The 25,725-nt window shown below is 36.0% G+C and overlaps 1 protein-coding gene across 1 annotated transcript in view; it reads left to right on the top strand.

Moving 5' to 3' along the window:
• LOC140517699 (prostaglandin reductase 2-like) overlaps nt 1–22,061 on the top strand; it is a 46,462-nt gene extending 24,401 nt beyond the window's left edge. Inside the window, 9 exon segments of the mRNA XM_072629165.1 lie at nt 8,936–9,124; nt 11,407–11,512; nt 11,515–11,576; nt 12,714–12,916; nt 14,581–14,587; nt 16,243–16,364; nt 18,047–18,134; nt 20,842–20,881; nt 21,864–22,061. Coding sequence (XP_072485266.1) covers nt 8,936–9,124; nt 11,407–11,512; nt 11,515–11,576; nt 12,714–12,916; nt 14,581–14,587; nt 16,243–16,364; nt 18,047–18,134; nt 20,842–20,881; nt 21,864–21,958 — 912 coding nt within the window. The 3' untranslated portion in view covers nt 21,959–22,061.
• The last annotated feature ends 3,664 nt before the right edge of the window (nt 22,062–25,725 follow it).

Here is a 25,725-nt window from a genome sequence, read left to right as displayed (position 1 = left end):
GTTAAAAGGGGGATGATAGAAGGGAGGGCAGATTAGGGGAGGGGAAAGTGAGAAGCAAACACTTTTGAAAAGGGACAGGGTCAAAGGACAGAATAGAATGGGGCGGCAGGATAGGGTAGAAGGAAATATAGTTAGTCGTTCATAACATGACTATTATGGACGTGTTTTACATAGCTACACATGTATAACCCATCTTGAATTGCTTGCCTTCTCAATGAACGGGTGGGGGAGAAGGGAAGCAATTTGTTAACTCCAGGTTTTAAAGGCAAATGTTAAAGATTGTTTTTACATGCAACTGGAAAAGAAGATATACAGGCAATGGGATATGGAAATCTATCTTGCTTTACAAGAAAGTGATGGGGAGGGGAATTGGAGGGGGCATGAAAGAAAGGAGGGCAGAATGGGGGTAATCAGAATGCATGGCATCTTGGGGTGGGGGGAGAGGAGAGATTGGAAGAAAATTTGGAACTCAGAATCTTGTGGAAATAAATGCTAAACATTAAATTAATTAATCAATTAAAAAAGAATAACTCCACCTCTAAAAAAATAAATTTTGAGTTTCAGATTCTCCTACTGCCTCCCCCATGCACTGAGAAAGAAAGCACTACAATATCAATTATACATGTGAAATTATGCAAAACATTTCCAAGGACTAGTGTTTTTTATACCAATATTTTCAAGTGGTAGTGTTCTTCATTTGGATCATGGAATACTGCAGTCTCTGTAAAACCAACATTGGAAATCATCCAAAGAAGGAAATAGTATTATTGCATTTTGTAGATCGTGTCATCAATTTAGAAAAGCCTAAATAATCAACCTTTGTTAACTGAAGCAATTAATTCAGCAAAGTTGCAAGATACAAAAATGTAATGGAATAGTCCTGACTGTATCCTAAGAAACTACTAGGATGAAGAATTTAAAGGGCAAAAAAAGAATTGAGAAAACCAGGGGAAAATATGTGAATTGATGCAAAATCAAATAAGTTGAAACAAATATATATGTATATGTATACACACAATATAAATGGAAAGATCAAAAAAATGGACAGGAATGCTATATAATTATAATGATCAAGTTTGTCCCTGAAGAAGACATGAGAAAATATACCTTGCTCTCTTACTTACAGAGATAGAGGGCCTATGGTTATAAAATACTTCATAAACTGTCAATCCTGGGCTGATATGTTAATCAGTTTTGTTCGTGCTGCTTTCACCCCCTTATTTTTTGTTATGGGAGATGGATCAGTGTAGGGAAGTATTGGAGTGGTATATTTGGAAATGAAGTTGATATGTGAACAGATGATTTCAAAACATTTTATGAAGGGGGAAAAATGTGTGCAAAGGATAATATTAGCTAGCCTGCATAATTTACTCATTCATTTAAATATTCATTAGATTTCATTGTCTATTCTTCATGCCACAAGGCTCTCCTTCCTATCTTCACCTTCTGGTGTCCCTGGCTTCCGTCAAATCCCATCTAACAAAGTATAATCTAGAAGAAGCCTTTCCTGATCTCCCTTAGTGCTTGTCCCTTCCCTCCTAATTATCTCTAATTTACCTCTTGCTTGTTCGTGTTTGTTTTCATCTTATCTCCCAATGAGCCTATGAACTCCATAAGAGAAAGGAATGTCTTACCATTCTTTGTATCTCTAGTGCTTAGCATAGTGCACTAGGGTATTCAGGTGTCTTAAATGAATAGAATGATTTTCAAACAGTGGTACACCGAGCATCTAACACAGTGTGCTTTTGTTCTTAGAATACCTAAAAGCATTCCTAACACATGTGCTTAGTTTGTGGGGACCAAGGATGGCATGGTGGAAATGGCCCTTGAGCTGAATCTTAAAGGAAACCAGATAAGAAGATGTGAAACAGTGACTAAGAGACTTGCCCACGGTCACATAGCTAGAAAGTGGCTGAGGCCAATTTGAACTCACGTCTTCCTAACTCTAGGCCTGATACTGTATCCACTGTACCACCTAGCTAAACCTTTATTGAAAGATTTGCAAAAATACAGGTTAATTATATCCATAGCATTTCCCCTCATCTACTGTGTTAGTAATCCTGTCCAGAAAGGAAATGAGATTAGTCTGCTGTGACTTGTTGTTGATGAAGCCACCCCATCTCCTTTTAACCATTGACTTTTGTCTTGCCATTGGATTTCAGTGATGCTGGAGAAGAGAGTAAGGCTGGCAACTTTGCCCAACTCAGCCACACTTGAATCCAGTTCACAAGCAAGTCAAAACATCACCCACATGATATCATTAGTTCTCTTTGAGACTGAAGGACAAACAGCAACAACTGCTTCCCTGTCTAGATCTTTGTTTCTTTTTCCAAGTCAGCAAATATTTCTCTAGCATCTACTGTGTTCAGGGCACTCAATGATAAATTTGTCATACAGGCAATAATAACACATGATGATTACTGAAATATCTATAATTTCTTTTCTAAATATTTGTCAATCATCTCTTTAATTATCCTTTCAATAACTTTCCCAGGAATTGAAGTCTCAGCAACTGACCCATAGTCTGCAGTCTCTGTTCTCTTACTTTTCTTAATCCAGACTTTTGTCCATCTCCAATCTTGTGATGCCTCTCCCATTTTCCATTAAGATCTTTCAGATATCACTGACAATGATTCAATGGTCATATCTTCCAATATTTTCAGATTATCGGGGCCAGGTGGCTGGACTTCTTCCAGGACAGCTAGGTGCTCTGTTACTCTCTCTTTATATATATATCTTGGGTATCAATTCTTTGTTAGTTTTGTTCTATCATTCTTGTAGTGTAGAGGTCATTATCCTCTACAGAGAGAAATGAAGCAATAAAATAAGACTTGAGGAGTTCTGTCTTCTCTCTGTTGTCAGTTATCCCTTGCATGTCAAGCAAAGTTATTTCTCTTCTTTGTTTCTCCTTTTTCTCCCAAGGTAGGATTAAAAAAGAGAGAGAGATGTTTTATTGTCCTGAGATTTCTTTGCCAACCTCAAATTCTAAGTTTTTGTATTACTAACAATTTATTTTTGGTTTGAGAGTGCAAGATTAACTATTTTTAAAAATTTAATTTCATTTTTATTTTGAGTTCCAAATTTTCTCCTTCCTACCCCATCTCCACTAAGAAAGCAAGAAAAACAAAACCTATTACAAATATGTATTGACATGCAAAATGATTTTCTACATTAGCTGTGCTTGAATGGGGAAAAAAGTGAGAAAAAGAAAGAGATAAAACAAAATGTCTCATTCTGCTCTGAGTCTGTCAGTTTTCTTTCAAGGGGTTGATAACAGAAATGTCACAGTAAAAGCAGTAATCTGCTAGAGCTCTCCCCTGAAACCCCTCAAAAACCCTGTAAAAAATGAAGAAATTATGGAGGAGCAGAAGCCACAGAATAATGGACTGAAGCAGATTTCCAGCCCAAGAAATCTGGAAGGTTGATGGGAAGGGTCTATCATGACAGGCTGGGAGCAAAGCACAGTTTGGCATGGACCATGCCCTGAAGATGGAGCTGGAGCAACCCTTAGGGGACTAAATCAATGGTGGCTATGGTTTCCAGGCTTCTCAGCTTACAAATGACAAACACAGCTTTGAAGATCAGTGAGAAGGGTCCCTCATCTGGCTGAGAGGGGAGCTTGGTCCAGTCCCAGGCTATGCCTCAGGCCCAGGGTGGTGGCAGCTTCTACTGACACTGAGGTTGCTTCTGGAGCCCTCCACTTTAAAAAGAGCTCAAAAGTCAAGTAAGTGGCTAGAAAAATAAACAACAGGGGGAAAAAAGAAATGGATTATAGATTCTTACTTTCTTGGTGAAGAGATATTTTCTTACATAATTTGTGATAAGGAAGATCAAAACATAAAATCAGAACAAGACAACAAAGCCAAATCTCCTGCATCCAAAGCCTCCAAAAAAAATATGAATTGGTCTCAGGTCATGAAAGAGCTCTGAAGGGATTTTGAAAATCAATAAGAGGTAGAGGAAAAATTGGGAATAGAAATGAGAATGATGCAAGAAAATCATGAAAAATGAGTCAACAGCTTAGTAAAGGAAAGCCAAAAAAATGCTGAAGAAAATAACACCTTTAAAATTAGACAAGCACAAATGGCAAGAGAGGTCCAAAATGCCAATGAGGGGAAGAATGTCTTAAAAAGCAGAGGGAACCAAATGGAAAAAGAGGTCCTAAAGCTCACTGAAGAAATTAATTCCTTAAAAATTATAATGGAGCAGGTGGAAGCTAATGACTTTATGAGAAATCAAGAAATTATAAAACAAAACCAAAAGACTGAAAAAATAGAAGACAACATGAAATATCTCATTGGAAAAACAATTGACCTGGAAAATGGATCCCGGAGAGATAATTTAAAAATTATTGGACTACTTGAAAGCCATGATAAAAAGGAAACCTAGACATCATCTTTCAAAATGATCAAGGAAAACTGCCCTGATATTCTTGAACCAGAAGGTTAAAAAAAAATGGAAAGAATCCACTGATCACTTTCTCAAAGAGATCCCCAGAGAAAAATTCCTAGGAATATTATAGCCACATTCCAGAGTTCCCAAGTCAAGGAGAATATATTACAAGCAACCAGAAAGGAACAATTCAAATATTGCGGAAATACAGTCAAAATAACAGAGGATTTAGCAGCTTCTGCACTAAGGGATCAGAGGGATTGGAATATGATATTCCAGAGGTCAAAGGAGATAGGATTAAAACCAAGAATCATCTACCCAGCAAAACTGAGTATGGTACTTCAGGGGGAAAAAATGGAACTTCAGTGAAATACAGGACTTCGAAGCATTTTTGTTGAAAAGACCAGAAGTGAATAGAAAATTTGACTTTCAAATACAATGTGCAAGAGAATCATGAAAAGGTAAACAGGAAGGAGAAACCATAAGGGACTTATTAAAGTTGAACTGTTTACATTCCTACATGGAAAGATGGTATTTTTAATTCATAAGACCTTTCTCAGTATTAGGACAGTTGGAGGAAATCTCTCTCTCTCTCTCTCTCTCTCCCTCTCTCTCTTTCTCTCTCTCTCCATGTATGCATATGGTGGGAGAGAGAGAGAGAGAGAGAGAGAGAGAGAGAGAGAGAGAGAGAGAGAGAGAGAGAGAGAGAGCGAGCACAGGCTGAGCTGAATATGAAGGGATGATATTTAAAAAAATAAAAGTATTGAGAGGAATGTAGGAGGAGAAAGAGAAAGGGAGAGGTACAATATAGTAAATCATCTCAAATAAAAGAGGCAAGAAAGAAGGGAATGGAGAAATGGAGGGGAAGAAGGGGAAGGTGAGAGGAAATAGGTGCACCTTCCTTTCATTGAATTTGGCTTCAGGAGGAAATAACATATACACTCAATTGGATAGGGAAGTTTATCTTATCCTACAGGAAAGCAGGGGGCAAGGGGATAAAAGAAGAGAGGTAAAAGAAGGTATGGCAGATTGGAGGAAGGGATAGTCAGAAGCAAGCACTTTGATAGGGGGATAGTTCAAAGGAGAGAAGTGAATAAATGGAGAGTGGGACAGGACAGAGGGAAATACAGTTAGTCTCTCACAACATGACTGTTATGGAAGTGTTTGACATGACTACACATGTATAAGCTATATCAAACTGCTTGCCTGCTTAGTGAGTGTGGGTGGGGAGGGAGGAAGGGATAGAATGTGGAACTAAAAAGCTTTAAAAATGAATGTTAAAAATTATTTTTGCATGCAGCTAGGTAGTAAGATATATAGGCAATACAGTATAGAAACCTATCTTTCTCTATAGGAAAATAAAAGGGAATGGGATAAGGAGTGTGTGGGGGATGATAGATGGGAGGGCAAATGGGAAGAAAGGGTAATCAGAATACATGCTGTCCTGGGGAGGGGGAAGGGAGAGATGGGGAGGAAATTTGAAATTCAAAATTTTGTGGAAGTGAATGCTGAAAACTGAAAATAAATAAATTTTTAAAAAATGAATAAAAAAGAGGTTGATAACATATTCCATCACAAGTCTTTTGGAATTGTAATTGGTCATTATTTTGATCAGAGTTACTCAGCCTTTCACGGCTGTTTATGTTTGCTGAATCCATCCCCTTCATCATTTCTTACAACACAGCAGTATTACATCACATTCATATACCATAACTTGTTCAGCCATTCTCCAACTGGTGAGCAGCCCCTCAGTTTCCAATTCTTTGCCACCACAAAAAATAACTGCTATAAATAGTTTTGTATATATATGTTCTTTTCCTTTTATCTCTTTGGGGTATAGGCCTAGTAGCAGTATTACTGGTTCAAAGGGTATGTACAATTTAATAGCTTTTGGGACATAGTTCCAAATTGTTCCCTAGAATTGTAATTAGCATTTTAGAGTGTTTTTTTCATATGGCTATTGATAGCTTTGGTTTCTTCCTGCAAAAGTTGCCTATTCTTTGACTATTTATCATTTGAGAAATGACTCTTATTCTCAAAAATTTCACTCAGTTCCCTATATATTTTAGAAATGAGACCTTTATCAGAGAAACTTGCTGTAAATATTTCTTTCCTAGTTACTTGTTTTTCTTATAATTTTAGCTGTATTGCTTTTGTTTGTGTAAAAATTTTCATCAAAACTATATATTTTACTTCTTGTAAACCTCTGTCTTGTTTGCTATGAATTCTTCTCCAAAGATCTGATAGGTAGTATCTTCCATGTGCCACTACTTTGCTTATGATATCACCATTCATGTCTTCCCAGTAGTTTTTATCAGATATTGAGCACCTGTTCTACCAGCTGGCAACTTTGGATTTATCAAGCACTAGATTAATCTACTCCTTTGTTTCTCCATGTTCTGTACTTAATCTGTTCTACCGATCAGTTTCTTTATTTCTTACCAAGTACCAAATAATTTTGATAATTATTACTTTGTAGTATAGAGATCTGATACTATTAGTGATACTTCATTGCATTTTTTTCCATTGATTCCCTTGATATCCTTAACCTTTTGTTCCCCTACAGGAATTTTTAAATAATTTTTCTAGCTTTATAAAGTAACTCTTTAATAATTTGATTGTTATAGCACTGAATAAGTAAGTTAATTTAGGTAGTATTGTCATTTTAATTAAACTGAGCTGACTCATGAGCAATTAATATTTCTCTAATTTTTTAGTTGTCTTGATTCGTGTGAAGTGTTTTGTAATTGTATTCATATATTTCCTGTGGCAGGCAGACTTATAAGTATTTTTGTACCATCCATAGTTATTTTAAATGGAATTTCTCTTTCTGTCTCTTCTGTTTTTTTGTGGGGTTTTTTTTTTTGTCTAACATGATTTTTACAAGACTATGCCATTATCCTGTATTAGCTGCTTTTGTTTCCATCTGCTTAACATTTATTTTCAAAATCAAGTTTGTTGGTAAATTCCTGTGCATACAAAATGATCTTTTCATTGTAAGGTCCTTGTGGACAGGTACTGTCTTTTGCCCTCTTTTTATATAATTTACTGCTTTAGCACAGTGTCTGGTACCTAGTAGGTGCTTAATAAATTACTATTGAATTGAAATGAATCTTTTCAGAGAAATACCATTTTAGCATCATTTCTCTTTGAACTGTGAGAATTTCATTATTAAATAGCTACCTGTCCTCCTGGGCTGACATCCTCTGAAGCATTTACTCCGTAGCATCTTACTTTTGTTTCCTCTGAACTCTTTAAACTCTGACTTTCCAATTTAGAGTACATAATACATACTGTCCAGATTTCTTCTCCTCTATCACAGAGTCTCATAGGAAGTGGCCACTTCCACCTGGGGTCTCATCAACAATTTTTCCCTGTTATTGAGAGTTAGATTCAGAGTAGAAATTCTCCTTGTTGGTTCCTCCACCTTTTGAAGGATGAAATTGGCACTAAGGCAGAAAGTTATTTTTAGCTTCTCTGCTTGATAATTGAACTCCCTCATCATCAATATATCATGCCTGTGTGCCAGGCTTGGGATGTTTCTCAGACTCCACATCTGTCTCTTCTTTATGTCCAGGTGGTCTCTAGTATTCTCATGCTTAAAGGTTTTATGTGTCTGCATTGGTTAGACTCTTCATAACTTGTATGATCTTATGAAAATTATTCCTCAGAGGTCATTGTGATAAAAAACACTATGATCAACAAACAATTTAAGTAATTCCTATTTAGATATGTTTCATAAGACTTATTTTATAATGTTTCTAAAATGGGAGATCTTCATTGATTTCTGTGCAACTGCCTGATGGAATAAATCATGTGGCTTTGAGCCATTGTCAATGACATTTTTTCTCCTGACTCTTTGAGAGGAACCAGATCTTTCATATTTATGTATTCCAGTTTGTCACATTTCAGAAAAGCAAGAAAGAAGCCTGGAAGCTAGGAGCTTTGGGTGCCTGAGTCCTTTAAAGTTTTTTTTTTTAATCACAAATTTAAAAAATAATTCAGAACATTGTATTCCCTATTAGTATTTAACTTCTTTAGTAATTGTTCATTTTGTTGGTAGAGCTCATGACGAACCAATTGTGCCCCCTTCTGGGGACTCTTGAAGCAACCATTTCGTTGTGGTTTTCACTGTTAACATTGATGACTTTCCCTTTAATAAGAATGACATATCTGGAAATAGTCATAGTTAATCCACTTCAATATAGTCCTTTCTAACTGTAGCACTAGCAATGGGTTCTAAATTGAAAGTAATTTCTCTTAGAGGTAAAAGGCTGAGTAACAGGACTTTGGGAAAAAGGACAACTATGAGAAAAATAAAATTATTTTGCAGGTTTGGAGATTCAAAGAATTTGTGAGATAATACTTCATGGTTTCATTACACTTATGACAAGGATGTTAAAAATCCTCTATATCCTTTATACAGGCATTTTTATTTTTTCTCAGCACCATTCATTATATCCCAATTTAATGGTTTCTAAATAGATACATATAGGAAATATTTTCAGAATTCTCCTAATCAATGTTTTTCTTTTTTCCGCAGTGTAGGATGAATGAGGATCCTGGTTTTTACTATCTAAAACCTTGGCAGCTGTCTGAAGTGATTGATGGTGGAGGTGTTGGAGTTATAGAAGAGAGCCAACATGCAAATTTGACTAAAGGCGATTTTGTGACTTCTTTTTTTTGGCCCTGGCAGACTAAGGCTATTTTAGAGGGAAATACCCTTGAAAAGGTAATCTCTAAAAAACAGTGCATACATATTTCCTATAATTTTCCATTGATTTTTTTCCTTGACATTTCATTCTGCTTAATATCAAGAATATAATGAAATCATCCAGTTTCTTCTGCCTACTAAGTCATTAAATACAGCACAATCTATAGCAACAGTTCAGTGATTATTTGGTCTTCCCAATTATTTGTATTGCCTGAATATTTATATAAAGAATAAGTTGTATAGAAATTAACTGCGTTTTACTGAAAGTATTGTTAATGACTTTCATTTACTGTCTAAATCACAGGTGAAACTATTATGCTTAAAACTGAAGTCAAGGGACCTTTGTCACTTCATAGTAATAAGTAGGGGCTTTATGGTGGTATGATTTCAATTCTTACCTCCTCCTGACTTCCCCCTCATTAGTGGTCCTGCTTCAGGATTTGAGACTTTAATCATTAGTTAAAAGTAACTATTAAAATGCACATGTGTGTTATTACTACTAGCCTACAAGCATTGGGGTGGCATATATCAACTAGAATTTTTTCTAACAGACAGATTTTTAAAGGACTGGTTTAGAAGACAGTTATGTTTTGAAAGGAGAACATAGGGGAAAAGGGTCAAGAACTTGGGCTGCTACTGACTAGAGGAATATTGCAGCTGAGAACTAAGCAGCTGGAAGGCACCATGGGCATAAGGAATGTTTGTAGGAAGGAAAGGTGTTTAAGGGGCAGGAGGGTATAGAAAGAGGAATGAAGAGGTCCTGAAGTCATACTTCACAGTTTTGCCTAATGATAGTCCTGATGACAGCCTCTAATAATTTTTGCATTACCTGTCTTAAATGGTTGTAAGGAAACTACCATCTAAACCTTATAGTGTTATAATACAATTGTGAGGAGTTATTATTTCATTATGGGGATAGATCTACAAATCAGATCTCACTTGGAAGGAACCCTGAAGGTTATCCAATTCCATGCCCTCATTTTACAAATCAGGAAACTGAAACAGAGGAAGATTGAGTTACTTTCCCAAGATCACTTAGCTAAGTAGTGGAAGAGCTGTATAGAAAAGCAGATCAACAAAAAAACCTAGAGCAGCTAAAACAGAGATCATGGCCTCTCGTGGTATTTTTTTTGATTGATGAAAGAATGATCATAGTTTGCAATATTACTTGGAGATTAAACTTTTAATTTTTTTTCAATTATCAGGCATTCTTTTCCATTCCTTGCCACTTCCTCTCATCCCCACTAAAAAATAAGAACAAAACCTTTGTAACAGATATTCATAGTCAAGCCAAACAAATTTCCATAAGGACCCTCTGTGTTTTACTGTGACTCAATGTCTCTTACTCTACATTCTGAGTATATCACCTTTCTGTCAGGGGATGGGTAGCATTTTTCATCATTGGTCCTCCGGAATTATGATTGGTCATTGCACTGAATAGGATTTTCAAGTCCTCCAAAGTAGTTTTTCCCCCCAGTATTGTTACAGTTTAAATTATTCACCTGGTTCTGCTCACTCCACTGTGCATAAGTTCAATTTGTCCCAAGTTTCTCTGAAATTATTTCTTTCATTATTTCTTATAATACAGTAGTAGTACTCCATTATATTCATATGCCATAATTAGTTCAGCCACTCAAATGATGGGCACCCCTTCACATTCCATTTCTTTGCCAATATAAAAAGTGCTACTTTAAATATTTTTATACATGTAGGACCTTTTCCTTTTACTTTGATTTGTTTGTAAGACTAGTAATGGTATAGTGAGGTTAAAGGGAATGTACAGTTTAATAACTCTTTGGGTATTGTCCCCAATTGCTTTGCAAAATGGCTGTATCATTTGCTCTATCAATAGCATGTCAGTGACCCTGTTTTCCAACAGTCAAAATATTTGACATTTTGGAAGTTGGACCTTGGCTAGAGGCTTTGATTATAGATTCCATATTCTAATGTTGCCATTTTTGTTTGATGGTTTGTCGTAGTATTCTAGTGAGGAAAACTCCTTCTACCAGTGCAGATTGGCAAGTGTTCAGCAGCTGAATGTGAGAGTTGTTTGTGGTCACTGAGAGGTTATGTGACTTTCCCACAGTCACACAGCCAACTGTGATAGGCAGAATGAGGTCTTCCAACTCTGTTTGCTTTGCCATACTTTTTGCAGTCCAACTTTTATATTTTAGTTCCCTTATCATACAGGCACTTTACCTTATGGAAATTAATATGGATTATTTTCCACTAATGATTCCTGTTTAAACTTTAATAGAAATCTATAGTGTGATATAAAATATGTGCATATTTTATTTTAGGTAGACCCACAACTTGTAGATGGACACCTTTCTTACTTTCTTGGTGCTATTGGTACAACAGGATTAACTTCTTTACTTGCAATTAAAGAAAAAGGTCATGTAACTATTGTTCCAACCAAACAATGGTTGTCAGTGGAGCTGCAGGTGCTTGTGGATCAGTGGCTGGCCAGGTAAATTTTTCTTGTAATTACTTGATTTTTTAAAAAAACAATCTACAACTGAAGTCTCAGTATAAAACTAGACAGGCAGAAGTATAAGGCTGAGAAGCACATGTAATGATTTGCTTAAATATTTCTTATAGAAGCATTATGTATAAGTAGTCAAATGTATTACTGGTATTATTAAAAATAAACATACTGTGGTTTGAGGATTTATTTGGGGTCTAGTTCTCCATTTATTAGAAACTTAGAAAAAACAGAATTAGATGTAAATGACTGAATGCTATGATGGAAATAATCAGAAAAAAACGCCTCTCTGAAATTTCATATTCTAATGACTAAATCTGTTAAATAATTTATCTGATTTTTAAAATTCCAAATAAGAGATAAATCATTGGAAACAAAAATATAGAGCTTAATGTAGAGATGTTTGGTTTCATATTACTCTAAATAATGTCATCTCACAATAACATCTTGATACATTATAACCAAACAACACTACAACACTGTGAAACTGTGACACCATAATTTGGTACAAATCAAATAGCTGGTAACAATCTGAGCTCATGTTTAGTCCCCATTGGCCTTAACTTTTGAACATCAGTTGGGTTTAATCTGTGTTCTGAAGCATTATTTCTGTGGAACTACATACTCTCTGGTTGTTTTAACCTCATATGTTTTTTCAGAACCAATGAATAGCCCTTAAAGCATGCTTTTACAGATGGGTATTTTACACAGATGAATGTAATAAACATATCTTCATAATGAGAACTTACAGAAGTCCAATTTTTCTGAACATTTTTTGGCATCTCTCAAGCGCAGAAATTTAGGTTCACATGCAGCTTTGTGATGTGTTAATGATCTGATAATTCTTTTAATAAAATCATATCTAAGATGTCTACTTATAAACTCAAAGTCACTCTGTGTTCTACTTCTGTCTTTATGATTTGTTTTAAACATCACATTGTATGCTGGCTTTGCTCTTTAAGCCTTTCAGTAGCCTTTGGCAAAAAGTTTAAAAATTCTGACCTGACCTGAACTGTAGCAAATGCCAGCAGGTATTTGTAGTGGTTTACATCTTTTCCAACTATCTAGGTACTGTTATAAAAATATAAAACCATTTAATTTTCAGACTTTTATTCTTAATAGATTGGCCATTTGGAAGGCTGTTCCAGAGTGGTGGGAATTTGTGGAACAGATGAGAAGTGTGCCATCTTGGTCTCAGAACTGGGCTTTGATGCTGCAATTAATTATAAGAAGGGGAATGTGGCAGAACAACTCCATGAGCTTTGTCCATCTGGAGTGGATGTGTACTTTGACAATATTGGTAGTGACATCAGTGATAGTTATATGCCAGGTGACTGATGACTTCCTGATATAAATTTGAATAATGATTGATTTTTATTTCTGTTATTTTGTGTGTGTGTGTATATATATATATACACATATGTATACATACATACACACATACATACCACACATACACACACCTGCTTTGCACTAGCCAAAAAAAAAATTCTGCCAATTTGTTTGTTTGCTCTGATAGAACAATCTGATAGTTTCTTATACTATTCTGCAGTGTAATCATGCTTACTATCTAATTTGTGTAGCATCTACTAAATATCAGGCACTGAGGATACAAAGACAAAGGCAAAGCAGATGTTTCCCTCATATTAGAGGAGACATTGTATACGTTCATAAATACAGAAAAAATAAATACATGGTAGTTTTGGGAGAAGGAGGGCATTAGTAGCTCCTGGAATCAAGATAGTGAATCTGGTCCTTGAGCTGAGTCTTGAAGGAACATGGGAATTTCAAGAGTTAATGGTGAGAAGAAAATGCATTTTAGCTATATGGGGGCAGCAAATGCAAAGGCAGCTAAGTGCTGCAGTGGTTACAGCACCAGGCCTGGAGCCAGGAAGACTCTTCATCTTCCTGAATTCAAATTAGGTCTCTGATACTTAGTAGTTATGTGACACTGAGCAAGTCATTTACTCTGTTTATTTCATCTGTAAAATGTAAAATTTTAAAAGTTCCTCATCTGTAAAGTGACCTGGAGAAGGAAATGGCAAACCATTTTAACCAAAAAACAAACCCCAAATGGAATCACAATGAGTTGGACAAGACTGAAAATGACTGAACAACAACGGTGCAAAGGCAGGGAGATGGGAGATGGAGCATTGTGAGTGAGAACCACAGGTAGGCCAGTATGGATGAACCTTTGAGTATGTAGAGGAGAGTTACATGTAAGAAGACTGGAAAGGCAGGAAGGGTCCCATCTGTGAAGGTCAGTAAGTGAAAAAAGAGGAGTTTTTATTTGATCTTAGAGGTAACAGGGAGCCCCTGAAGTTTATTACGTTTAGGAGTGATGTTGTCAGACAGGCGCTTTAGGAAAATCACTTTGGCAGCTTTGTGGAGGTTGGAGAGGAGAGGAGAGACACTTGAGGAAGGGAAGCTGCTACAACAGTCCAGGCAAGAGGTGTTGATGGCCTGAACTAGCATGGTGACAATGTGAATGAAAGAAATTTCAAAGAAGGAGAAATGACAAGATCTGCAACTGACTAGATATATAGGATGGGTAAGAGGGAGGAAAGTATAATGAGAGCAAGGCTAATGGCCTGGGATAGTACTGGAGATTGGAGGAATTTGGAGGTCATGATGAACATGAAGAATAGGTTTGAAAACAGTAAGGCATTATCAGACTCTAAAAAAAAACTGACCAAACAGCCACAGAGGATATACACCACCTGTTAAACTCTGACAATACCAAAGAGCTCACAGAAGCTGTACACCAACTGTTAAATCTGAGCCACAGAGGTTATAGCAGAAGCTTTATACCAACAATCAACTCTGAAAAACAAGATAAAATCAAAGAGCTCACAGAGTTTACAGACAAAAAGCCTTTTTTATTTCACTGGAGAGGGAGAAACTAGACAGGTATGCTAGGTCTCCTCTAAGACCAAGGCAGCAAGGCTAAGCCTTCTTACATATAGTTGTGGCTAGACAAAGAGGAAAGCAGGGAGGTATGAACACACTAGTGAGGTGCAACAGTGACAGTGAGGTGAGTTTACATAGTGACATAAAGTGTATTCGTGGCCGGGTGTCATGACCAGAACGTGGTTCCTTTGGGTGCTGTTTGAGCTCAGGGACCACCTGGAACTGGTTTAAGCCAGTTCTGTGATTTAGCTGCAGCAGAGTTCATCCAGAGGGTGAATGCAAAGCTCAGGACACTTCTTGTTTGCTGGGCCTTAACTCAGGGAAACAAGGTGTCTCCTAAAAGAAGGCAGAAAAAAGAGAAGTAGTCTTAGAGGTGGGGTCCTGATAACATAAAGACATACAACTATAAGAGATTAGAATAAAATAGAGAAATGTCATGGGAGTGGAGGGTGATGGCAAGATCAAGGGTATGACACTCAATAATAGACACCTGAATCTGAATGGGAAATATGGATAGTGACTCTTAAATGAGGATAGTTTGCTGAGTGATGGTAGAGGGAGAGTCTGCAAGCATCAATGGGGACCATGAAGTGTTCCATCTCTCCTCCTGGGACTAGTGAATTGGGGAGTGTGAGATAAGTGACAACCCATCTTAGAAAGAATGAAAATGATGAAGTATCACTGAATGTCAGGTCTCAATGAGTGCCAGAAGATGAAAGTAGCATGAGAGAAAAAGACCTAAGAATCAGAGAAAATTCTTAATTATGTAGAACAGGAATTTCAGAGAACAGAATAGGAGGGATTAAGGGACATGGAGCCAGATGTTTTGTAAATTATTTTTAACATTTAGCTTTTTGCTAATCACCAAGAATTTATTAAGTACCTTCTGTGTTCCAGGCATCATGCAGAGCTGGGGATACAGTGACACAACTGAAATTGCCCTCAAGGAAGATGTTCTATCAAATGAGATAATCTAAACCTTTTCACATTAATTCTTCCAAGTTAATGAATTAAAGTTGTTTCATCATAAGGAGTAAGCTTTTATAGTCTTTCATGTTTGTCATAAAGAATATGAAGAATATATTAGGAAAAAAACAGAATTACATTTAATCATGCCATACATGAAGAAAAGCATACATGGGGTAGGTGCAACCAAATGATGGCAGATGTTGGGATGTGCTCAAGGTTTCTCAGAAAGAAACAGAATTGTCATAGCTAGGCTTTGATTCTTCCTGTGTCACCATCATTCAGTTTCTACTTACTGCTCCCAACATTTCCAGTAGGGAAGCTAGCAAAGTAAACTGAAATGGCTCCAAGTGGATAAACATTTTATATTTTAAAGAGTCTTAGTGTTTCATCATCTGTTGTTATATGTCACTTTACTAGATTAGCATAATTTCAAGTAAGTGAATATTTGAAGATGAGATTATGTTTCCTTAGAGTTACAGAATTTAATATTACATTTTCTTTCTGGTTAGCAAGTTTCACCTCCCCTCTATATATTCTTTGCTTACCACTTTACATTCACAAATACATGTCATGGATAGTCTCTGCCCCCCTCAAAAAAATAATCCCTAAGTTAATGGAATAGTCAGGATTTTTGTCTTTTGACTTCCCGGGATGCTTTCATTGACACGTATTCTATGAAAACATTCATACTTTTCATAAAGCAGCTCTATACATGGTAATTATAGAGAAAAATCTATTTCTTAGGGGATAGTAATCAATTTTCTCTGAATAGATGAATCAGAACAGTCATGTTATCCTGTGTGGCCAGATTTCTCAGTACAACAAGGATGTCCCTTATCCTCCTCCATTGCTGCCTGAGGTGGAGTCAATTCTGAAAACAAGAAACATCACAAGGTATTCTTTCTTTATTTAGTACCATATTAAAAACATATATGTATATACTATATGTATGTTTATAAGCACACATAGATAAGCTTTTTTTGCCCAGAGCTGTTCCCCCATCCCATTCCAATAAACATTTATTAAGTGCCTACTGTGTGCCATGCATTGTGCTAAGTGCTGAGGATAAAAATTAATAAAAAGAAAGACAGTTCTTGCTTTCAAGGAGCTTACACTCTAACGGTCAAGACAACATAGAAAAGGATACAGGAAAGGTAGGGAACACCAGGGAGCATCTTGTTCCCTGGAGTTGAGACCAGGCAGAGAAGATGCAAAGTGGAGAGAGGAGCTGAAAGACTAGTTTCTACCCTCTGTAAAGACAGGCATTAGGAAGCATTCGATACTTCACCTGCCAGCTTTCCAATCAGAGGGGAGAGGAGGCTGAGGAAGGTCATGTCAGTCAGGGCTTGATTTAGCATCATGGTGATGAGATTAGATGTAATGAGTTCATCCTGAAAGGGGTATCTTGTTCCTTGGAGTTGAAACTCAGCAGAGTAGTGGTATGCATTTTTTTTTTTTACTAATTTACTTGTTTTCAGTTTTCAACAATCACTTACATATGTTTTAAATTTTCTCCCCCTCCTTCCCCATGATGGCATACAATCTTATATGGGTTCTACACATCCATTCTTATTAAATTCATTTTCATGTTAGTCATGTTGCATAGAAGAATTAAAATGAATAAGAGAAAACATAAGAAAAACAAAAAAAAACATAAAAAAAGAGAAAATAGTCTGCTTCATTCTGCATTCTGATTCTATAGTTCTTTCTCTGGATGTGGAAGGCATTTTGCATCAAGAGTCCTTCAGAAATATTTTAGGTTCTTACATTGCTGTGAAGGGCGAAGTCACTCAGAAACAGTCATTGCACACTGCAGCTATTATTGTGTATAGTGTTCTCCTGGTTCTGCTCATTTCACTCATCATCAGTTCGTATCAGTCTTTCCAGGTTTTTCCGAAGTCCACCTGTTCATCATGTCTTATAGCACAATAGTATTCCATTATATTCATATACTATAGCTTGTTCAGCCGTTCCCCAATTGATGGGCCTTCTCTTGATTTCCAGTTCTTGGCCACTACAAAAAAAGCTGCTATAAATATTTTTGTACATGTGGGACCTTTTCCCATTTTTATGATCTCTTTGGGATATAGCCCTACACGTGATATTGCTGGATCAAAGAATATGCACATTTTTATAGCCCTTTGGGCATAGTTCCGAATTTTTCTCCAGATTTTTTGGATTAGCTCACAGCTCCACCAACAATGAATTCATGTCCCAACTCTCCCATATCTTCTCCAACATTTATCATCTTCCTTTTTTGTCATGTTAGCCAATCTGATAGGTGTGATGTGATACCTCAAAGTTGTTTTGATTTGCATCTCTCTAATGGTGATATACATTTTAAACCACATGAAGTCTAGTAAATAGGTTTTGAGTTAATTTAAGTTAACTCATAATGTTTTCCTCATTGACTCCCTGATACTTTTTATTTTCATAACATTTGTCAAACCACGTCTGGCCAAAGTCAGTATGATTAAACCATGATATTTGTTACATGAAAAGATTTCAGAGACTTGGGAAATTATCTGATCTTCCCTTTCTCTTGTTTTAAATTGCTCCCTTTTATTTTGCTATAGGGAACAATTTGAGCTGTTGAATTATAAGGACAAATCTGATTCTGGAATTCTACAACTGAGTCAGTGGTTTAAAGAAGGAAAATTAAAGGTAGGACTTGATCCTATGTCCTTATAAATCTCTTCCTTTTATCTTGTTCCTTAAATGTAGTGAGCCTGAATTTCTGTGTAGTTTGAAAAATCAGATTGTTATCTGGGTATAGTTAGTTCAGATTACAAAGGCAGAATAAGCGTCCAGTTGCTTGCCACAGTTAAATTAAATAAAAATCACTTTGATATGAAGATTATATTACTTTGTTTATGAGGAGATTTCACAGTACTAAGATAGGATTGGAATAAAAATCTCAAGCTCATGGATTCTCAAAGGGTGGTCCCTGGAGTTCTAAGTGATCACCAAAACTTTTTTAGAGGTTCCTTGAGGAAATTATTATTTTTATAATAATCTAAAAATTATTTAACTATTAAAATGCTCCTCTGTTTCCCAACTATATATCCATTTGAGGCTGGATTTTCTTCATATACTTTAGCCAAGGCAATGTATCACAACAGATTGAATGTCTAAGGACATAAGAGAATCAAGCTGTTTTCTGTTAAGTCAGCTATTAAAAAGATTTGTAAAAATATGTAAATCAATGACGTGTTATTCTGAGATTTTTCCTTTATGGAAAGTTATTTTTCATCAAAAAGGTCATATAAATATGTAACAGATTTATTGTTGTTATTTTTGAATGAATAAATATTTTAAATATCGATTTTATTTCTAACTGGAAAACAATGTTAACTACATCCTATGTCATCAAATAGTATTTGGAGTCCTTTGCAACTTTTAAGAGTGTAAAGGGTCTCTGAGATAAAAAAGTATGAAAACCAGTATTTTAGACCAGTGGTATCAAATTCAAATAGAAGCTGATCCCTGCAGTCTACATCTTCACTTAGAAAGCCAGAAATTAACGTATCCATGTTGTGTTGTATTGTATTTCTACTTATTTTGCTAAATATTTCCCAGTTACTTTTTAATGTGGTTCAGAGGAAGTGTTGGAATTGTTGTGGGCCACATGTTTGACAACTCTGATCTAGACTATTACTATTTAATTATAGACTATCTTAATGATAAGAAGCCATTGTACTCTCCTTCCATGTTGTCTACTGAGCTTCTTGAGAGCAGGAACTGTCTTTTACTTTTCTTTATCCCCAGCATTTAGCACAATACTTGTTACATAGTAGGCACTTAGTAAAGGCTAATTTACTTGACTTATCCCTCATTATTTCTTTTCACTCAATCTCTGAATAAGAGGCAGATCCTTGTTTAGATCTATCTCTCTGTTTGTGTACTTCCTTTCATCCTCTCTCATGTTCTCTGGAATGCTGCCTCTTCAGGAGACCAATACCTTTTGGATTGGTTGAAGATTGTTGACTTGGATGATTAACTTAATCAATCAACAAGCATTTATTAACTAGTTACCATGTGTTAGACACTGGGGATACAGAGAGAAAAATGAAACAGTTCTTTCTGTACTGACAGCCTTGATATTCAGTATGGATTGGTGACTGTGCTGAAAGTATTCTCCTCTGTGCTATAGCCCTGATGTTTCTGTCACTCAATCTGATACTTGATCCTTCTGAAGTAGCAAGGTAAAGCCTGGGATATGTCTTTATTCCCCTCCATATTTTGTCACGTCCCTTCAGGTGGCAGTGGAAATGGCGAGGAAGAAGTGAGTGCCAAAAATATTTCAAAGAAAACTTTTTCATGGCAGGATTTCTTTTTTAAAAAAATTCTTTTGTTTTAATATCAAATAATTTCTGAATATACTCTCAACCACTCTCCTACCCAATGAGCCATGCCTTCTTACAAAGCATAAGGGAGATGGGGGTGGGGGAAGAAAAGCAGTTCACCACTCAAGACCCAGTCAATCTTGTGGTACATACGCTATTCTACACCCATAGTCTCTATCTGTATAATTATAGAGTGCAGGAGCACCAAAGAAAGTATCTTAACTAGAAAAGATCTCTTAATGATCATCTAATCCAACAGTTTACTTTCAATAAAATATAGGAGGGAAAGGAGGCCAGAAGTTAGAAGGAACTTGTTAAGAATAAATCAGTTAATTTTTTAGCTATTTGGGGGAAAGTAGCTATTCAAAATGTGCATATACCCCTACTTTTAAAAAATCATTACTTAATGTAAAAATTCTAAATTATACAATAGAAGCATATATATGATTATTCTTACTAAAAGTTATCCTTTACAAAACTTATAGAGCAGCTGTGTAACACAACAGATAGAATACTGCACCTGGAATCAGGGAGATTCATTTTCATGAATTCAAATTTGGCCTCTGCGACTTACTCTGTGTGTGATCCTGAACAAGTCACTTAGCACTGTTTGCCTCAGTTTCCTTGTCTGTAAAATGAACTGGGGAAGGAAATGGCAAATCATTTCAGTATCTTGTCAAGGAAACCCCATATGGGGTCACAAAGAGTTGGACACTACTGAGAATGACTGAATAACAATGAAGATTATATTTTGTTTTGACTGCTTTGATTTGGTAGAATTTTTTTTAAAAATACATTTGTTTATTTCACAGAGAAGCTTGGGGGCAGAGTATGAGAGGGGGAAAGAAACAAAGTCATAATATTATTTAATGGAGAAATATGGGTTTCATTCATAAAAATATAATTTCCATGCTTTTATAGCTCATGTGTTGCATATTTGAAGTATACCTTTAAAGGGGAAAGTGCTAAATAGTTGCTCTTGCAAAGGAAGAAAGAATATTAATTCCAGTTATTTTGATTTGTAGATCAGAGAGACAGTGATCAATGGCTTGGAAAACATGGGAGGTAAGATGATAAGAAACTCTTTAATAATTCAAGTATAAGTTCTTGCTCTGAAACAGTAGTTTTACAGGCATTCCTTTCTTTCTTTGTGCTATGTGCCATATTTTTGGTTTCTGGGAAATGTTACAGTAATTTAAATGAAATATGAACTTATCTAACCTCTACCAAAGATTCAACTTAAGGGTATTTAAGAGGAACATCTCTCTTTAATGTGTATCATTTTATGAGGTTCTTTCTTGAGTTCCTCATATAGTTTGTGCACAGCTGATACATTTTATAGAATGAATGAGGACTACTTTTCACAGATTGGGGAAATTTTTAAATATTTAGTTCTCATAAAAAGACTTTTTTTGTCCCTGCATGCATAGTTTTCAAAATATTCTTGTGTGCTTGTTTAGTAAATATGTCGATATGTACCTAGCCAACAGAACTTTATTTTAGAGTTGTGTTACTTTAAAAATTTTTATTTTCTGAAATCTTTTGTTTTCCAAAATCTTTTATTTTCCATTAGAACAAATGAATTATTTTTTCATTAAGAGAAATCCATATGGTCAGTATTGTAGAAACAACTACTCTTCAGAATACCACATTTACATAAAAGTCTTAAGTGTTTTAAGTTGAGATGTTAGTTTCATTTACTCATCTTGTATAATCATTGTTATTTATATTCTTTGTAAGGAATTATTTCAAAATTTTTTTTACTTATTTTCTCTCCTGAGCTTACAGTGAATGAATATAGTCAGTAACAGATGGACATTTTCAGTTCAGGTAGTAATGTTTAAATCAATTTTTACCTTGATCTGAACTAATTTGTGTGCTTCAGAATTGATATAATCATTTAGGATATCATTCAGAATTATAAAACTTCCTTTTGATATATGGATATATAAAGTTATTTGGAACTATTGCAACAATTATTTGTATAAGTGATGATATTACATAACTCAAACTAATGCTTGAAGATAATTTATTTTTTGTTTTTCAGTTGCCTTCCAATCCATGATGACAGGAGGCAATATTGGGAAGCAAATTGTTCACGTTTCTGAACAGAAATCTGTCCTTTCATTGGATTACACTTGAAGAAGAACATCAAGCACATTTCAACTTTAACAAGAGAAATTACAAAGTCTCTTAATAGATTTTTAAGATTAATTAAAATTTTGTCTTATTTTATGTCATATTCTACAGCCATGGTGATAACTTCTTAGAAGCTTTAATGATATTTATTTCTTACAACTTAATATACCCCATCTATAAAACTAATTATAGTGTAAGGAAAAGTCAGCATGATCTATATTTCATTTTCCTTCGGGAGCTAGCATTATGTATGATGATTGTATGGGATATTTTGAATCCACAGAAGATTTTATTACTACTTTTTAATATTTCAAATAAAATAATAATTGAGAAGTTACTTTGTACTAGAACTTTTTGGACTTCCTCAGGTAATTTTTGATTCAACACTATTATTGACTTTCTGGTGGGAACAGAGTTCTTGCTATTTTATAACATTATCATTAAGGCTTCCTGAAAAAAATCCACCTTGACTACATTCAGATTGTTCAGTTGTGTTTGTGTTAAAGAAGATACACAAACTCAAGTCTTTGAGTACTTTAAGAACTGTGTCAAGTCTGATCAGAGCCTAAATAGAGACACTTTCCTTTTGAGCCTGATTATGTTTTGTAGCAGTGTCATCTCACTAAGTGTACTTTCCCTGGGCCGTTAAGAAATTAGAGGAGCCACGTTGTGCTTATATTGTCATCAAACTCCACTTAATTGCTGGCTTATGGTGATTATCAATAGTAATAGTTCCTCTTTTCCTCCCAGTTTGAATTAGTTTTTTTTTCTTTTGCTCATTAGAAGTGCCACTCCCTGACTGCTTCTTAAAGAGGTCTATTCACTTAATGGGTGTTACCTCCCTCTAAGTGAGTACTTGAAAAGGACCAGCCTAAAAAGGCCAAAATCTCCCATTGAATCCTGGGCCATCTCCAGTCATCCTGATGAGTACCTGGTCACTGGACTCAGATGGCTCTGGAGAAGTGAGGCTGGTGACCTTGCACAGACCTCCCTCACTCAAAACAAAGTCAAGTGCGAGTCACATCATCATTTCTCTGATGGCATGGTCCTCTTTGGCAACAAAGGATGAACACAAAAATAACAATGTATTGTCATTGGCAATACAGAGAGCCTTTTAATTTGTAGAAAATATTAAACTGCATTGAAACATAAGATAAAATGAATGGGAAAGTGATGTTTATATTAATTTTAGACTCAGACTTATGAATCTATATCCTTACCAATCATTTTGAGCTGAGGGATTTTCAAAGGGTTTAAAATTAGAAAAAATACAGGAATTATGGATATTTATTCTTTGGTAACTTTTGGGAACAAGATATAGAATTGCATCTGTGGACAACAGAGCTTATATTTTTAACGTATATTAAACGCAAGCTAAGATATTGTAGTTTGGGTATAGATCACCCAAGAACTATCTTGTGCCTTCCTTAAAAACAAATGAAATGACAGGTATCAATAATAAAAGGAAAACAGAAATATTAGTTTTCTTTCACATTTCCACCATAATTTGAAAAAAACTGAAAGGGCTTTTGGAAGGGAACAGTATCTTCATAGCTATGTCTCTAAAATGTAGCAAAGTAGTATGCACAAATGTTTCTGTAACACACTGTAGGAATAAAATTTTCAAAGGAAAAACAAAGACTCCCGATGTAGATGAGGCAGGCTCATTTAATTTTTTCAATCCTTTCAAGAAACTGGTGTATTGCTCCTTAGGCACCCACACACGTACAGAAGCAAGAGCAAGCCAACGTATCCCTTTCCTGAAAGGTGAAGTCCTTCCATCAGTTCCTCATTGACGGAGTCCTCTGAGGTGCACACCTTCCCAGTACAACTACTTCATGTTACCCCCCTTCATATGTTGCTCCTCTCTCCACTTACATTGCATATGCATGTAAATAAGCTTTAGCTCCTCCCAGGGAGAAGTTAATATTCATGAAGTAATTAAGCATGCTTGCTTGAAGCCTAGCTGACCTACTTACCCAGTCCCAACCTCAGACTTCGTTAGAACTGGTTTCTGGTGCTTGGTTTCCTGTTTTCCCCCTTATTCTGAGAATTGTTTCTGCAAAGAGGTGTAAAAGAATAACTCTCTTTCCTTTGTATGTGTGGAAACATAACTTTTTTAATCTTTTACAACACACAAAAATCTGTGTCTAATCCATTTTAAATTTTTAAAAACTGAAAATAGCTACTTGAAACAATTACAGGTACACAGGTGTGGCATTGTTATCCTAATTCTCTCTAGACTGTTTCCCTAGGCTGGAGCTGCCTCATCCTATTCCTACTGACTCCAGAAGTTTGGGGTAGTCCTTCCAAAGGGATGGCCATGCTGTTACTACTTATCTTTAGGCTTCTAACATTTTCAAGTGAAAAAAAAGCATGAATATTGAAAATGTAACAGTGTACATATAAAACTGAGGCATATTCTCCCACCAATACATATAATGTCCATGGGAGAAAGCGGTCACACAAAGAAACCTACCAGTGAAGCACTGGAAGGAAACTCATGTACCCAGAGCAACTTACAACTCTGAAGAGTTTAAACTCTCTGTACTTCACCTGCTATCCAGGCCTACCCCCTTCTCTTCTAGGTCTTTCTACTCTCCTGCTGGATGCAGCCACTACCCTACAACTCTTAGGCAGCAAAAGCAGCACTAAGTTTTTCTTCTAAACAGGTGCATGACATGCTTTCAGTGAAATGGCAGCCCTAATTCTACAGCCTTCAGCTTTCCATATTTGCTCCCTTATGCTGCTCTCAGGGCTCCATGCTAAAGAACAAGTCAGAGAAACCCAGCCAGCTCTTCATACAGCAGGATTCTGCCTTCTCCAATCAGCTCCCAGCAGCACCTTCAGATGCTGCTTGTCTTCTTTTAGCCAGAAGTTACTGTTTTTATTTTCTCATGCTCCCTCTGCTGCTTTCAAATGCATCAGCAGGCAGTCCCTGCCCTGCTTCTGTTTCTCTTTCTATTATCAGTTTATCTCTTCAGGTGATTGAGAAAGTGACATTTGAATTATTCATCTTGAGCTGAGGGGTGTTCAAACTTTAAAATTAAGAAAAGTTCAGGAATTGTAGATACTCATTGTTGGATTCCTTTTGGCAACAGGACACAGAATTGCAGGTATACTGGTATATTTTGGCTATTTAAGCTTCTTCTTTCTCTTGAAAACTGTCTTAATGATTTTTTTGTTGCTTTGCTTTCTTGATTTGTAAATATTTGGTGTTTAAGAGTCGACTGTATCATTTTGACTACTTTGTATAAATGAGAATCAAAGCAAGTTGTAGAAGTGTATCCTCTTCCCCTCAGCAGAGCTACTGTTAGGATCCTAAAGATAAGCAGTAACAGTATGGCCATGGCCATGCCTTGGGAAGGATCACCCCAACTTGCTGGAGTGGGAGGGAATAGAATGAATGCACCAGTTCCAGTCTAGGGAGAAAGTCTAGAGAGAATTAGGGGACCAGTGTCACACCCGTGTACCTGCAATTATTTTCATTAACTGTTTTCAATTTTTTTAAATTTTAAATGGACTAGATACAGATTTATGTGTGTGTTACATAAGTTCTTGGGTATCCCACCTTACTAGCATTTGTATAGGGCAATAGAGAAGGATGAAGAGGACTTCAAAGGAGAAAAAGTTAGAGTGTTCAGGTAGCAAATCTGGTATTAAGCCTTATAAAAATAAGCAGTGGAAAGAGGGGGCATCTCAGGACATGAGGAAGGGTTAGGGTCCACTTGATTAGAGGGGCCAATTGAGCCACCCCAGACTATTTTATT

Source organism: Notamacropus eugenii, chromosome 1 (genome assembly GCF_028372415.1).
Source record: "Notamacropus eugenii isolate mMacEug1 chromosome 1, mMacEug1.pri_v2, whole genome shotgun sequence".
NCBI lineage: Eukaryota > Metazoa > Chordata > Mammalia > Diprotodontia > Macropodidae > Notamacropus > Notamacropus eugenii.
The sequence above is the reverse complement of the archived record's forward strand: the minus strand, read 5'-3'. Positions and strand labels throughout refer to the sequence as shown.